Source organism: Cololabis saira, chromosome 19 (assembly GCF_033807715.1).
Source record: "Cololabis saira isolate AMF1-May2022 chromosome 19, fColSai1.1, whole genome shotgun sequence".
Classification (NCBI taxonomy): domain Eukaryota; kingdom Metazoa; phylum Chordata; class Actinopteri; order Beloniformes; family Belonidae; genus Cololabis; species Cololabis saira.
In genome coordinates this window covers 24,687,140-24,700,611 of record NC_084605.1, presented here as the reverse complement: position 1 = coordinate 24,700,611, position 13,472 = coordinate 24,687,140, and the positions used below count along the sequence as shown (strand labels likewise).

At 39.7% G+C, this 13,472-nt stretch overlaps 2 protein-coding genes across 2 annotated transcripts; one reads left to right on the top strand and one right to left on the bottom strand.

Annotated features, from left to right (window-relative positions):
• Positions 1 to 52: 52 nt before the first annotated feature.
• On the bottom strand, positions 53 to 8,630 carry xrcc6 (X-ray repair complementing defective repair in Chinese hamster cells 6). The gene is made up of 13 exons (XM_061708169.1): positions 8,562 to 8,630; positions 8,143 to 8,226; positions 6,843 to 6,955; positions 5,224 to 5,365; positions 4,708 to 4,959; positions 4,435 to 4,621; positions 4,104 to 4,290; positions 3,847 to 4,015; positions 3,597 to 3,758; positions 2,212 to 2,341; positions 1,945 to 2,045; positions 1,732 to 1,845; positions 53 to 503 (listed from the first exon to the last, which is right to left on the bottom strand). Exons 2-13 carry the CDS (start codon positions 8,210 to 8,212, stop codon positions 304 to 306), a joined length of 1,827 nt encoding a protein of 608 aa, XP_061564153.1. The 5' UTR covers positions 8,213 to 8,226; positions 8,562 to 8,630; the 3' UTR covers positions 53 to 303.
• A 173-nt stretch (positions 8,631 to 8,803) lies between these two features.
• Positions 8,804 to 12,405, top strand: LOC133419196 (desumoylating isopeptidase 1-like). Its single transcript, XM_061708230.1, has 6 exons — positions 8,804 to 9,088; positions 9,265 to 9,286; positions 9,380 to 9,449; positions 10,305 to 10,414; positions 11,040 to 11,162; positions 11,269 to 12,405. Exons 1-6 carry the CDS (start codon positions 9,001 to 9,003, stop codon positions 11,348 to 11,350), a joined length of 495 nt encoding a protein of 164 aa, XP_061564214.1. The 5' UTR covers positions 8,804 to 9,000; the 3' UTR covers positions 11,351 to 12,405.
• Positions 12,406 to 13,472: the final 1,067 nt, after the last annotated feature.

The following is a 13,472-nucleotide window of genomic DNA, read 5'->3' as shown; positions in this document are numbered from 1 at the left end:
CTGGAAAAGCAGCTCAAGATGCACCAGGTGCTTAAAATGAGACGAATTGGAGGCATAGGGTAAAAGCTTTATTACTGCAAAGGAGTATTTAATCAATTTGCAGAGTGGGACTGACACACCAGCTGCCAATGTAAGCACCAACAATCACTGCATGAAATCAGTGCAGAAAGTTTATGTTCATCCGTAAACAGGCCGGACTGAGTTGGGCACAAACACAGGAGCTCCACATGAAAATTCATCAGAACATTTACAGGAACTGGATTTTGGTCAAAGCAGCAGACAAAGGTTCCTGTTGGTGACTCCTCACGGGCGCAGCTGACCAATCAGAGCATCCATTAGCTCCTGCTTCTTGGTGCCGGTGGTCCGGATCCCGAACTGCTTGCAGGCCTCCTTCAGCACGGGAACGGTCAGCTTTCCCAGAGTGCCGCTTCGGATATGGACCTTCAGCTCGTCTTCGGTCACCTCAACTTTGGGCTTCTTCTCAGCTCCACCTCCGCTATCGGCTACGCAGAGTCAAAATAGCAAAGACATTTTTATTCAAACAACATATCCACAGTGCCATTTCATTTTTTTATGTTATTTATTGATCCATTCCAGACATGTCAAAACTTTGTTTAGAGCATGACAACGCTGTGGCAGGGTGGAGGTGCAGCCACTCAGGAGATTGGGTACAGGTGTGCCCAATCAACCTCTCCACCCTGCCTGCCTTCATAAGGAGCAGCTGCACTCCAGAGAGAGGCTGCTGCTGGGGGAAGCTTCGGAGGGCGACTGCACGTGTGTGATTGAATAGTTCCTGCACTAAAACCCTGTGTCCTCTGTCCTGTCGGTCGGCCCCCGTAGCACTAGCCCTGCTACAAACGCTAACTCTAGTATGAATCTATATACAGTACACACACACACACACACACACACACACACACACACACACACACACACACACACACACACACACACACACACACACACACACACACACACACACACACACACACACACACACACACACACACACACACACACACACACACACACACACACACACACACACACACACACACACACACACACACACACACCTTTGTAAATAAATCTACACCCAATGTGCACACACCTATGTATATATACACATACATACATACATGCACACACATAACACACAAATCCTGTTTAACACGTCTGCAAGAAGAACAACTTATTTAATCCTACTCCTTCTCCAGTAGTCCATAATAACACTTTACATCCATCCGGTTTTCTGAGTCGTATAAATTAATAAAGAAAACAAACATATCTACAAATAAAGTATTGCAGAAAGTCATCTAATATTATTTTAATGCTTAATTTCAGATTTATAAATTGACATTCAGATACTTTCATATCCAACACCACACCCACAAATACAGTCATACTCATGTGAACAATCCTGAGTTTCCTCCAGACCTTCAACCACTGACTGAGGTGCACGTTCTCTTCATGGTTGTTCGAACACTCCTGGTTCTGAAGTTAAGGTTTCAGCTGTAATCATAACCCCCTTCTCTATCAGTAAAGAGTTTCTGTATATTATCTGGTGGTTGTTTGTTTCTGGCTTTATATTATTTGGAATTCTACCAGATCTGGGAGTTTTAGTAGCGCCACAACATGTGATGCAAATAAAGAAATCCAACTACTTCCTGCCCTTTTGAATAAAATAACAATACATTTAAAAATATATATGTATAGGTTTTGTGTTTATACCTGTTTTGCGTTTAGCAGCTGGCTTCACAGGGTTGTAGTCATCAGGGTAAACTAGATCCTTAAACTCTTGGACCAAAACACCTAGACGGCCGTCAATCTGTTCGTCCTTGGGCACTGAGGGAAAAAGAAAAAAAAACAAGTAAGAAAAAAATAGAAACTTGGACTACGTGTGCCACAAAAGCTACCCAGATTGGGTTTTATTCTGCTTCTCACTGATGAGATCTTCTGAGTCCTCCGGAGCCACCATATCCAGAGCCAAGGCCTCCAAGTTCCTGTAGTGCTTCTGGAGAACTGGGTTCTCGAAAGAATCACTCCTGCAAGACATGAGGAAGAATGAAAACATGTTACTTCTTATCAGCAGTGATCAATGACATTTTAAAACCACCGTTAATGAAAAATCAGTCACACTATTGTGGTTAGAGTTTAGCATAAGACCTCAGTTTTTCCAAAGCAGCACTCCTCAGGTATCTCTAAGCTCACCTGTATTTGAAGCTGAGCTTCGAGACGATCTTCTTCATCTTGTCAACCTGAGTTTGTGAGGCTGTCGGACACTGAGGAGTATCCAGAGGTCGCACGTCATCAGCAAACGGTAGGTAGATGGCATTGAAACCTGATGAGGGTGAGAAGAAGAAAGATCAAAAACAACATGTGCGAAAATAGTTTGCACAAAAAAACCCCAACATCTTAATGCACTGTAATAGTACAAATTTATCTGAAATGAATATGGTAACTTCATTAGAAAGTATGTGTCTATTCTCTCCAGGGCAGCCTGACCATTACATGGTATTTCTAGGAAAACAGATACAAGAAAATAAGAGCTCATTGAATTAATCAAAATAAACACTAAACTACAAACTGAAGAAACTGTATATATTTGTTTGTACACGTGAGCAACTCAAGGTCCTGTCAATCACACTGAGAACAACTGAGAGCAAGGACAGAGTCCAAACCTGTTTATTACAACAAACCGCAATCTCTCATTTGAATATAAGCAAGAAACTTAGTGACAAACAGGCAGCACTTGATCTTTTCACTGCACTTTATATTATTTACAATTTGCAGGACGGTCATTTGTGATTGAATATAAACCTTTTCATTTTTATTCTGACGATCATTCAAATGATTTTGATTAAAAGAAGATGAATTAGAAGCGTAGATTCTTCTCCCCTTTCAAGGACGCCTTCTAACATAAACCGCAGTCCGTCTTCAACTTGCTGAACTGCTCTTGAATGTCGTGTCGGCATCACTTATGTGAATGCTGACCTAACTGCATGTACTTTATGATCGACCATGGTGCTGTGGCTTGATTGATCCCTCCGTTCTGAGTCCCTTTGGATAAAAGCGTCTGCTAAATGTGATGTAAATACGAGTCAGACGACTGAGATGTGCTACTGTCCTGGCAAAATGTGGTCAACGTGGAAGATAAATCATTACGGGAACTTTATGTTTACAAATTCAACATTTTTGGTACAATTGAAAGCTAAGCTGATACTTACTTAAACAGATCATTTACCACTGATCTTCTTGTGTGCCCATCTTTTTTATTGCTTGCTTGTGCGTAATGCATGATGGTACTAATCCCGTGAGGAGTGACCATCAGTTGTACACTTCTTTCTATGATGCATTGTGGGATATATTGACATTGATTTAATCATTTTCACTACATGTTTAGACACCACAACAATTCTGACTGATACTGTGTTTAGTTCATATATTTGTACACGTCTTTCAAAATACAATACATCCATGTGCTTTTTTAAAGCTAGATAATAAAGACAACCATGTGATAGAAAAGAAGTGCATTGCAGGTCTGTAATTTTTTTAACATGCCAGTGACAATGCCCCCGACCTCAACAGCGTACTACCTGGTGGCGTGATCTGTACGTTCCCTTCATCGACCTCTTCTTTCTGGGGCACCAAGGCGACAAATCGGGGCGGGTTATTTCGGCGGGCGATGCAGCGGCACAAGGCGAACACGTTCCTCTCGCTGCATTTCTTCAACAACGCAGAGAAGAGACATGCACTGCCTGAGGTAACAAAAAAAACACAAAGCAGAAGATTAAATAGTGATAATTAATTTGACAAAAGCCATATCATCATGCCACACATGTCCACCTTTCACGTCATCTTCCTCAGGATAGATGAAGACGGAGGGCCGGATGTGATGATGCAGTTTGAGCTTTTCCATCGGTTTGAATCCAATCAGAAACAGTCCGGGGTCGTCAAATTTATTGATGGCGTCCACCTCGTCCCTCTCCATCACTATCTGCTTCCCTCCATACACCTAAGAGACGCACAGAGTTTCATATGTACCATTTAAATTGTAACACATAAGAAAAGCTCATTCATATGTAAACTAAACCTCCTCGTACCTGGGCCTTTTTTATCTCACTGGGAAGCAGCAAGCTGCCAGTCTGGGTGTGAAAAGTGCGGGTTTTGCTGCGGACTGGTTCATTGGTTTCCCTGTAAAGTCTGACGGGAGGCGGTTTCCGAGCGGACACAGCAGGTGCATAGATTCCCACTGCGACGTTCAGGCCCTCCCCGAGGCACAAGCTCAACCTAAACACAGCAGAGAGGCTCAGGTGATGCACAGGACGATTTATGGATTGCAAAGATATGAAGACTGACAACATCTGGATGAGGAAGAAATAAAAGGCCGTATCTATCGGTCCATCTAGAAATGGAAAGCCAGCTCTTCTCTACCTGGCCAGGGCTCTCTTCTTCTGTTCCTTTGCTCGCACCCGCTTCTGGAGGTCGTCGAGTTTGTCACAAGGCTTCAGCTGCAGCCCCAACTCACTCTCATCCTCTGGAGGACTTACAACGTCACGAAAGAAGAGTGAGACGTCAAAGCCACCTGGTTTCATCAGGTGCATTAAATCGATAACAACACCTAAACACGCACAGAGAGAACATACGGAGAATTAACACACCATTAGGACGAATCACACGGAGGAGCAGCCTTAGTTTGTAACCCACCAGTCTCTTTGAGGTCAGTAGCCTTGGTGCGAGCTTGTCGGTCTTTGGCGCTGTCGCCCGCGTGCGGTTCGTCCCGACAGGTGAAAATCATGAGCCGCTTGAGCGACAGGCGAAGCTTGATGTCACTGTAGAGGTTGGCGCAGCACCACAGAGCGTCACCCAACGACGTCTCCCCGCTGCCCATGGTTTCTGCAGCCAGTTTGGCCCCCTTTTCCCCTCGTAGAGCATCCACTTCCTGCACTCGTTTTGCACCTGTGCAAGGCATGGAAGTACAAAGGCAGATTAGGAGTTGTGCTTAAATGTCTTTTAAGCATTGTGAGCATTCGTTTTCCTTCGACTTGAAGAACTAAAAGCTGCCCAGGGTTACATCAAATGAAAGTTTGCACTATTATCTTTATGCCAACTCGTGTTTACGTCAAATAACTTGTGATGACAGCAATAAATTTGAGGTATCAATCTGTTGGCACCAAAAGAGCAGCACTAAACACAAAGTGTGTCACCTGAAGAGTGTCTTACCTGGTTCGTCAAGATCGTGGAACACGTAAACATGTTTGAATGAGTTCCTGGGGTTTTTGCTCTGCTCTGTACCATAGAAAACCAGAGCAACCAGGTCCCTGTGACTACCGATGATCTTACTGGTGTACACGGTGCGCACAACCTGCAAGGAAAGTGAGATTAAAAATACGGTTTGGAAGTGATATGGAGCAGGTAAAGTGGGTTCACCATCCCAATACAGCTTCTTTCAAAATGTCTTTTTCCTATCAGGATGGTTTACATTTGAAGGTTTGAGACTGAGGTTGTAGATTTCCAATCATTTTTGTCTAAGATAGATGAACAGCTGTCAGACTGACAAAAGAGGTAGCACAGATGCTCAACAAAGCAACAGATGAGTAACATCCCCGCATCACATTGCTCTTTTTTTCATGACCACAAGCCCTTTAGGATAAAAAAAACAACATTTTTTGTAAAACTATTAGTGGCAGGAATAATGCATCAAAGCTGCTCCAAAGCATTTGCTCATTAAACCAGTATTATTTTCTCAAATCCCAGTTTACAATGTTGTCAATGCCGTCAGAGAATAGAGAAGAACAATAAAAGAAGAGAAAACTGTGGGGTGCGACTAAACGTTATAGGTTTGTGCTCATTGTAAAAAGATAAGAAAAGAAAAAGAAATTGGTTTTCATTTTTAAACCCGTCAACTGTGATGCTTCATTTAAAAAGGACTGTGTCTGACATACATCACCCGTTGATTCAAAAAGGTAATTTTAGATTATAGACCACTTGGTGGCATCTTTCGCCCACTTTGATGGAGGCAGACTGAAAGGACATTTTCTCAATACATTAAGAGGGATTGTGTCTCTGCAGCACCATTATATAAATGTTCACTTGACAGGCAGTGTGATCTGGAGACTGAAAAGCAGCTAAGAAACAGCGTTATCTTATTCAACATCTTTATCTTAGTAAACACATAAAAAGTTATATTGACCACCATTCTTTCGGTGGTTGTGTTCACCCAAAAAGGGATGAGGATACTGGGGAAAAAGGCAAAGTACCGGATGTTTTACTCTCATCAACTTCTACATGTAGTCTACAGGAAACTAAGAGCTGCATGAATATATGAATTAATTAATTTATTTCAGAAAATTACAACAAAAGTGATTGGTAAACACTATTTACAAAAAAACAATCCCAAACAACATATACATTTTATTCACCAGTATTAGCTCTTGGTTGCAATATATATTCATATATACATTTTAACATGATAGAAAAATAATATCAATAAAATTTCCAATTGAATAAACTTGTAAGTATTTACACCTTCAGATATGACATTGATTGATGCAAATTGTCTGAAAAGGAGTATGAAGAAGCAAAACTGTTTAATTCATACCCCTTCTCACTCTCGTTGCCCTTATACTAACCTTCCTATTTGATTTCTATGCTTATACCCAAAATTCACCCACATTTTTTTTTTTAATAAATACATATATACCCACACATGCACATACAAAACCAAACTGTATTCAAACCTATATATCAACAACCACACAGCAGGCCCTTGTGAGACAATCACACCTAAACACACATTCTCAGCATTCAGAGTACAGAGACCTTCCCCAAACCCATCTTACCTGCATGGTCATATCAAAGTTAGAAGGCTCTCCATTTTCCCCTTTGATGAACATTTCCTTGGAGGCATCAACCAAGAAGACCAGACTGTCTCTTCCCGTGATCTTGTAATTACCTGATGATGGAACAGACCTGGTTAACTTTAACAGTTCAGTTTTCAACTTTTGTTGTCAACTACTATTTGATAACATCTTTAATTGTTTATTTTAAAGACACTATTAATGAGTCCAAAACACTCAACTACATGGCGTTTCGTTTGAGTGTCCATCTTGTCACTAAAATTACCTAAAATACAGTAGATGTACAAAACTATCAACATGGGTATTAAACTGAGCAGGGGAGAATGTGATGAAGTCAGAGTGATGCATCTGACTTTCTAATACCGTTTGAATCTTATTATGTCTTTTTTTTTTTTTGAGTCCCCTGCACAAGACAAGCAGCAGTTAAGAGAACAATAGTTACAAAACACATTTAATAAAAACCATGTATGAATCAAATATGTACATAAGCAACACAAAACGCCAACAATGTCGTCACAGATTGCAAACATTAAGGTTTAAAAGCACTACTTATTTGAGTTCTTTTAAGTTATCAAAAGTCCCTGTAAACATAGCTGATGATTATCAGTAATAACATCTGCACCCAGAGGTGGATGTATATAAAATACTCAAATAATGTTCAAAATTGTGTGATGAGTCTAGATCTTTGAAGTTCAAGTGTTTTTTGACCATTTTTGGACCTCAGGTACAGTTAAAAGAATCAAGTCTTGGTAGAGAAGACAATAACTTAGAGACTTTTCTCAATCATGTAAGTCATAGTATGAGAGATCATGAAGATTTGCTTTGTAAATGAAGACCATCCATCAGAGTACAAAAACAAAGTGGTGAGTAAAACCTTTAAAATCAGTGTAGAAGCTCAAAGGTGAACTGTAAGACTATATCCAGTAAATATAGACAGTGAGGAGGCATGCCTATAAATCACATCACCATAGTCCAGTGCAGACATAAAAGTAGCTGAGACAAAAAAAGGCAAGATTTGATTTTAAAGACAAAGCCCAATTTCAACTTAGGTTTTTTAGTTAAGTGTTCAACATGCAGCACAAAAGAGAGCATTGTCAATCAAAGTTCCTACGTATATGTATTATGTAACTAGCTCAATCTAAGTACCCTGGAAAGTAGTGAGAGGCAGAAGATTCAGAAAAGACTAGTTTCAATGTACACAGGGTTGCTGTAGCTGATTTAAGGGCTGACTTAAGCATAAAATACTTGTTAACTGAGTGCAATGGGGATGTTTTCATGTCACCTCCAGGCTGGTCTTCCTCCTGGTCTTCCTCCTCATCCTCATTCTGGTAGAAAGCATTCCACTCAGCCATCAGCACAGATTGTTCTGCAACAGGAAGCAAATGAGGTTGTAACAATGCAGACTGCAACAACAATGCTTTACTTATGCCCCAGTGCATTCATAATCTGCTCCCTTGAAGATGGGAGATATGTAACAATTCATACATATCTGCAATCCCACGATGTTAATAGAGAGGGAATATTATTGATTGGTGATTAACTACGGCCCCAGACGTCTCAACAGATAGCTTAGCTCGAATTTAGCAGATGTTGCAGCTTAAGTAACCACTCTCCAAAACTAAGAGTAGGTTTAAACTATAATAAACAGACTTTCAGTGCAAATTAAACAGATAGTGTGATGTCATTGCAGCGTTAACTTGCCTTATTTTTTGGGCAACTTTGCAAAAACACACGTCCGGGCTACTTTCAATGACTGGCGGGTTCAGGATGGGAACGAGCACGCTGTCAGCTCCCGAGCTGACTACTCGTTTCTTATTGGATGATTTGTCTGTCAATCAAATATTCTGGCCAATCCTGGCGAAGAAGGCGTGGTTTTTCTCCGCCGAGCCCCAGACAGACCGGAAGAGGTTTCCTGATGTGAATGTTTTTGTTGTTACAATAAAGTGAGACAGTGACGCAGCACTTGTGTTTTAATTAGCTGATAACCTCAAGAAAAACTTACATTTACTCCTGTATTTATTACTTTTATGTATTTAATAGTTTGAAACGTATTTATATTTGCAAAAAAAAACTTTGTAAATAGCTTTCTGTCAACTTTTGGTGACTGTAATTTTAAAGACACATTTGTGTTTGTGTGATCATGGACCAAACGGGCTCCTATCCAGTGAAACTACATGTTTACGACCTGTCCAGAGGCATGGCCAGACAGCTGAGTCCTCTCATGCTTGGTGAGTCTCATTTCACTTTGACAGCTTTGATGAAAACCATCAGCACTGACAGAAAGTAGGAGAAAGTGGAGAGAAAACTAAAGCCAAACTAAAAGCTATTTATTATAACTTGCTTAAGATAATTGGCACATAATTGACATGGGAATATGCTTATTTAATTATGTTTATCTTAACAGGGAAACAGTTGGATGGGATATGGTGAGTACTCCCTACTACAAGTGTTATGTGATATTGATCTCAGTGATGCAGTACATTGTAGTTAACTATTTAATGGCCTTGGTTTTGTGACAGGCATACAGCTATTGTGGTCCACGGAAAGGAGTTCTTCTTTGTTGGAGAAGGCATCAGCAATTGTCCACCAGTAAGAGTCTGATTCATCCTTGCAACCAGGGGCGAAAATCCCGTTTCATAGTTGGGGGGGACAATAAACAGTAACATTTTAGAGAATAAATCCAGGGGGGGACAAGGAATAAAAGTTTTAGCCTTCCTTTAATACAGCATTTTGACATTTTCATCTCTATCTCGCAAACAGGCAGAAGACCTTTCTTAGAGCAATACAAAACAATGGTATTAGGTGGAAGGTGGCAATAATACAGCACATCTGACATAATACACTGCAAAAACCCAAAATCTTAACAAGAATATTTGTCTTATTTCTAGTTAAAATGTCTCATTTTTAGTTTAAAAAAATCTCATTACACTTAAAACAAGACTCATCACTGGAAAAAACAACAATTTCACCTGTTTCAAGTAGATTTTCACTTGAAATAAGTAGAAAAATCTGCCAATGGAACAAGATTTTTTTTGCTTGTAATAAGAAGATAAATCTTGTTCCACTGGCAGATTTTTCTACTTATTTCAAGTGAAAATTTACTTGAAACAGGTGAAAATTGTTGTTTTTTTCCAGTCATGAGTCTTGTTTTAAGTGTAATGAGATTTTACTGTTTATTATTATTTTCGATTTCGGTTTCGGCCACAAATTTTCATTTTGGTGCATCACTACTAAATACTACTGCATTGTTCCAAAATTATTAATTCTGTCTCAAATTATTCTAGGGGGGGACAGCTTTACTAATGGGGGGGACTTGTCCCCCCTGTCCCCCCCGGGATTTTCGCCCCTGCTTGCAACATGCAGCAGTGGCTGAGGAAACTCATGCCAGTGTGTGTGTGTGTTTTGAAGCAAGTTATCCAGTAAGTGTGTGTGTTTGATATTCAGGGTGGCACTCCTCTGGGTGAGCCGGGCTCTGTGGTGGACCTGGGCGTCACTGAGGTGCCTGCAGAGATATTTATGGAGCATCTAACTTCCCTAGCCGAGTCCACTTACAGGTAAAGACAAAGGATTGAGCAGGACAAAGACTTTGAGGCCAAATATGATCATGTGCCAGACAACATTAGCAGATGTGGACAGATGAGATTAATCTGGCTCCACTCCTGCTTGTAATGTCTCAGTAGAGGTTAATTTCATTGTGCTGTATGCCAGCTGACACATGAACTTTCTTGTGATATGCTTCCCCCTTGTGGCCAGATGTGGAATTGCGGCATACTATGGCTTTCGCTGTAAAAAAAGAAAAGAAAAACGTTGTCTTTTGTCTTTTGAGGTGGTTTTTTTTTAAGTGCTTAAGAGTAGTACGTGATATAAGGAGTAAGTAATTTACCTCCAGCAGACAGCGGTCACAGCGCTCTCAGTGTACAGAAGTGGAGGGGATCTGATGGAGATTTAGTCTAACACTGCCCACTCCATCAGTGCCTTTTTATAGGAGGGAATTTTCATGATTCATGCTACTGTAGTACTGCAAAACCTCAGATGAAGCCTTTAAACATTTTTTATTTGAGTGTCAAAATGTCTCATTCTTGTCTTTGCATGTACTTCACTCGTCTCTCTCTACAGTCTACTCTTTTTTTCTGAATTAATGTCTCATTCATCTCTCCTCTTTATTTTCTTTGTACACAGTGGTGACAAGTACAACTTGTTTGAGCACAACTGTAACTCTTTCAGCAATGAGGTGGCCCAGTTCCTTACGGGCAAAAAGATCCCATCATACATCACAGACCTTCCATCTGAAGTACTGTCCACGTGAGTGACCTCAGTTTGACGTAGATGGTTTTGTATGATTCAAGTTTGCTTCAAGTAATTTTCACAATTGTATATTTATGAGAGATGATGTTGTGCTTGATCGTAGGCCATTTGGACAGGCTCTCCGCCCTTTATTGGATTCAGTCGTCATTAATCCTGGAGGCAACAACATAACTGGACAGCGCTAGAAGGAGCCATGTGTAGAGGAAATGAAGAGAGCACTTTGTCTTTAACCATTTGTTACCTTACCAACACCGTACAAAGTAATCCTGAGTAATTCTGTCATATATTTGCCTTTTATTTTTAAAGGCAACATCCTTGTCTTTTATTCCTCTTTGTTCCCATGTAAGTAACAGCTGAAAGTGCCTTGGAACGAGGATTTATATTTCTAAGTTCTTTTATATACTTATACGTCCCATTTTTGTCATAGTCCTCATGGTCTTTCAGGCAGAGTCAACAGTTCTGTTAAAATGAGACATCAGGGCTTCTTTTTCTTGTTCTCAAACAAAGAGTTTAGGGTCCTCTGAATGTAAACTTAAGTATTTATTTTCTATTGCACAGGTAATTATGTGATCATTACTTGCCAAACGAGTCTAATGAATATTCTTCAACTTGGCTCATTGTGATATTTATTTATTTCTACTCCCCCTTTTTGGTCATTATGCCAAGACACCAGAACCAGTTAAAACTGCTCTGCTGGCTCATTTCTCTTTTAAGAAATACACTTTCACCTGTTGTCTAGTGAGATTAACTTCTGATTTGCTTGTGTTATTTGTTGCATCTGATATAAGTAAACGCAGGATTTAAAAAAGTGTTTTATTACAAGACCAGTCAGCTTGTAGACCACTATTTGATTTGTCTGTCATGTCGTAAAGGCAGAGTGTTTCGCATCTCAATGGACGTTTGATGACACGAAGCAATGAAGAATTGTATTTACTAAACTAAACCTGGTCTAGTAAATCTTGCGTACTGTAGGGTCTTAAAGCCCCTTACCTCCATTATTTTGTAGTTGGGGTTAAACATTGTTTACAACAACACCCAGGAGAGTCCATCTCCTGATTATGTTTCCATAGGATCAATGTTATTTTAAACACACTATTGTTTTACATTTATTTATGCAGCTAAATGCAAAAGGCCTCAACTGTTTTTCAAATTATTCTCAAATTTAAAGTCATACATTGATGTTAAAAAGGTTTATGCCCAGTTACAATTATTAATTTTTTTATTAATAATTTATTAGTTGTTATTTTTTTTTTTTTTTCTGAAATGAATAATCAGTATTCACATTTAAATTAAGCACTTTGTTAACCTTGGACATTGGAAACTCTTAATACATTAATGCCACATTAAAAGCACCACTCCTGAACTGATGTCCGTCTGCTCTTTGTTCTCTCATTTACGGTAGTTTAGCAGCCATATTTTGGTTTGTTTTTTTGTTTTATTATGAGATTTTTTTTTGGATAGATATTGTAGATTTTTAAAGATTGCTAATAAAGCTGAGACATTGATGTAGACATTGAAAACTTGATGTTTGGGTTCCTGTAGTAGCAGGAATGGCCACAAGGTGGCAAGGCAGGATCAGTGCAACGGTACGTTTTTACCCCATCAGTATTAAAACAATGACTCCTTTAGACAGATGGTAATCAGAAAAGCTGCATGTTTAAAAGGTATATTTCACAGTTAAAACGCCCCAAGAGCTACTTATAGGTGGTATGGAGTGTAAACTTTCATTAGGGACCAATGCGACGTGAATCTAAGCAGTTGTGAGGGAGAACAGAATATTTTTATCCAGCCAAGTAGCAATAAGTGTTTGCAGACTTAATAGTTACTTTAAGTCTGACAAGACTCAAAAATGTCATTCTACTTGAGTGACGCTGTGGATGGTGTTGCTACAGACAAAGCCAGGTAGTCTTAACTTTGAACACAAAGGACTGCTTGTACATGCATCTCCAGCCATTTGCTTTTATCTTGTTTTAAGTCCACAAAAGTCAACTACCAATAAGCACAATTACTATAAATGGAAAAATGAGAAAGAGTTTGATTTTAATAAATATATTAGACCCTATCCAGCCATTAACTTCCTTTTGCGTCTATTGACAGTTGTGCAACTTTCAAAGCCGACTTGTAAGTTCACGGCAGCAGCATCCAGACAGAGATGCCTGTACGAATAGATACCTTTTGTACAGATGCAAAGTTAAAATGATCTTGGTTAAGTGGAATACCATTTTTGAGTCTCGTCATAGGTTTGAAATAGTCATAGGTGTAGCGCCACGCAAGAACCTTTGACTGAAAAATAGCACAGGTGACCAC

What these genes read in the sequence shown, in the direction of transcription:
- xrcc6 (XM_061708169.1), bottom strand. Translation starts at nt 8,212, where the DNA reads ATGGCTGAGTGGAATGCTTTCTACCAGAATGAGGATGAGGAGGAAGAC. An exon ending in TGAGGAAGATGACGTGAAAG is followed by an intron (nt 3,759 to 3,846) that starts GTGGACATGTGT and finishes TTGTTACCTCAG; the next exon opens with GCAGTGCATGTCTCTTCTCT. An exon ending in AAGCTCAGCTTCAAATACAG is followed by an intron (nt 2,046 to 2,211) that starts GTGAGCTTAGAG and finishes CATGTCTTGCAG; the next exon opens with GAGTGATTCTTTCGAGAACC.
- LOC133419196 (XM_061708230.1), top strand. Translation starts at nt 9,001, where the DNA reads ATGGACCAAACGGGCTCCTATCCAGTGAAACTACATGTTTACGACCTG. An exon ending in GCTGAGTCCTCTCATGCTTG is followed by an intron (nt 9,089 to 9,264) that starts GTGAGTCTCATT and finishes TTATCTTAACAG; the next exon opens with GGAAACAGTTGGATGGGATA. An exon ending in CTAGCCGAGTCCACTTACAG is followed by an intron (nt 10,415 to 11,039) that starts GTAAAGACAAAG and finishes CTTTGTACACAG; the next exon opens with TGGTGACAAGTACAACTTGT.